We start from the raw sequence: 2,165 nt of genomic DNA, 5'->3' as shown, positions 1-2,165 counted from the left end.
CCCCACCCACCCCACCCCACCCGCTCGCCCCAAACCATTAACTGGCTTAAAAATTCTTGGCTTGGTGTGGTATAAATAAATACCAGAATTGTCTTTTGAGCTCTGGTTAATCTTGAAAGTGTTTTGCTTTGCTTTAAATAACACTGGCCATTTAACACTGTTTCTAGTTCACCATCCAGAACAGGGAATTTAAGAAATCTCTGAAATTAACCTTCTGCAAAAGGTTAAACTCTCACTTACCCAAGTGTCTTTTGCTTAATTTTAATAAATGGATTTTTTCCTGAAAGAAGTTTCCATTTTTAGCCACTCAAGTCACTGCTAAGAGCTTGTGACTCTCAAATGCACCCAAGCTAGCAGAAGTTGCCGTATTCTACTTCTCAACTATAAAATAAAATAAGGGGGCTAGAAAACAGCAGGTTTGGCTAAGAGGCAAGAGAATTGGCAGAAAATTCACATGATGCTATCACCAAGCTACAGACGGAATAGTAAAGGGAGTAAGATGCTAGAGGGGAAAAAAAAAATATCAAGAATATAGCTTAATCTTCAACCACATCTTCTGATGTGGCTGTGATCATCACCAGTAAACCTGTTTTAATGGAAAAACCACTAAAACCACACTCCTTTGCTTTTCCAGTTAGTTCACTGTTTCGGATCAACCACATACTACAAAGAGGGATTCTTCACTAGAAGTTTTGAACATCATGAGAGAAATTCATTAAAGAGCCATTTAGAGGAACAATATCAGAAGGGATTACTTGAAATAAATATTTTTTTTCTAGTAAAATCTCCAACCTACTTCCCCTGTATTAATTTTCTGGGCTACATACTTCTTTCCTAACTACAAGTTCCCTCTGTGTGTTTATAAAACACTTGGTTCAGCTCTGTGGATGTTTCTGAAATAGAACTGTTACTCCCTACTAAAATAAGATAGCATAGGGAAAACATAAAAAGGCTGAAAATTATTTAATTGTTAAGCTTCTTAATCTTCCGAAAAAACAGGTTATGGTTAAGGATTTTTCTTGGGTTATAATCCTTATCGTTTAATGTATTTTGCTGATAATCCTTGATTTGTTCAAAATAGTTAAAAACAAATATAAAGCTATCAGTGTATTTTAATCACAGGCTTGACTAATTTTTCAAATACACCCATCTAAATTTAGGGAGAGGAGTATTTTGGTATGGACAATGCCTCTGTCTCTGATGATGAAAATGCACGTTATTAAGGAAGAAGAGGGAGTGGAACAACTCTTATCAAAAGTTTTCTCAATTTCTACCTGTTTAAGCTCTTTTGCTTCTTCCTGGGAGATCTTCTCTTGCTCCTGCAGCTGAACCTGGTCATTGTCCATCCCTTCTCTGCCTCCCACCGGAGAGCCGGGCTGCACCACTCCTCCCAGGAGTCCTGTGGCTGCAAGAGAAATTCCCATGGTCAGACTGCCATCTCCTGTACCAACGGGGAGGACCAGCGCTGGTATCAAACTGGCTGACCTTTGCTTTGCTCCACAGTGGTTTGCAAGGGGACAAGGACACTCAGAAGTCTAACCCAACCTTGCCTGTTAATTGATGTTCTTCTAGAAAGCATTCGAGCTGCATTTTGTACAACGCTTAACCTGGAGGTGACCAGGCTGCTGAGAAAGGACTACTTATTAAAAGTCACATTTGGAGAATGGGTTCATTTATGGGCTGTGGGGAGTCATCTGAACAGAGAGCAAAGCAGCAGCAACACACTCCCAAATCACATAAATGAGGATTCTCCACCTGCTGCTTCTTCTCTCTTTAATCTTTTTAATTAAAGAATTTAAAAGCGACGGATCAGGGACAGAGCCCAAGAGTCAAGTCAGCAAACCCCTGAAGCAGAAGGGCAACACCGATGCTAAGAGCCACCACCAGCTAAGCAGCGTGGAAGCAATCCCTCATGTAACATGCCACCCGTCCTTTATTTAAAGCATCAGCTCTTATTGCAGGATCTGATACTACCCCATAGAGTAGCAGGGACGTGCTGCAAGGAAAGGTTATTATTTCTGATGCAGATGGGTGCTAAACACCCGAGACACACATCTCAGCTCCCACAGGCACTTCAAACATCTCCAAAGCTCTCCTGCTTAAAGAGGTACCAAGAAGGAGGAGCCCTCAGCACAAGAAGGACATGGAACTGTTGGAACGGGTCC

The 2,165-nt window shown here is 41.2% G+C and overlaps 1 protein-coding gene across 1 annotated transcript in view; it reads right to left on the bottom strand.

The window, feature by feature from the left end:
- The window catches only part of SNAP47 (synaptosome associated protein 47), a 25,445-nt gene that overhangs the window by 12,122 nt on the left and 11,158 nt on the right, over window positions 1-2,165 (bottom strand). Inside the window, exon 3 of the mRNA XM_009640099.2 lies at window positions 1,275-1,405. Within this exon, the coding sequence (XP_009638394.1) occupies window positions 1,275-1,405 (131 nt within the window). The remainder of the gene's footprint in view (window positions 1-1,274; window positions 1,406-2,165) is intronic.

This window comes from Egretta garzetta, unplaced genomic scaffold (assembly GCF_000687185.1).
Source record: "Egretta garzetta isolate BGI_Z169 unplaced genomic scaffold, ASM68718v1 scaffold275, whole genome shotgun sequence".
NCBI lineage: Eukaryota > Metazoa > Chordata > Aves > Pelecaniformes > Ardeidae > Egretta > Egretta garzetta.
The sequence above is the reverse complement of the archived record's forward strand: the minus strand, read 5'-3'. Positions and strand labels throughout refer to the sequence as shown.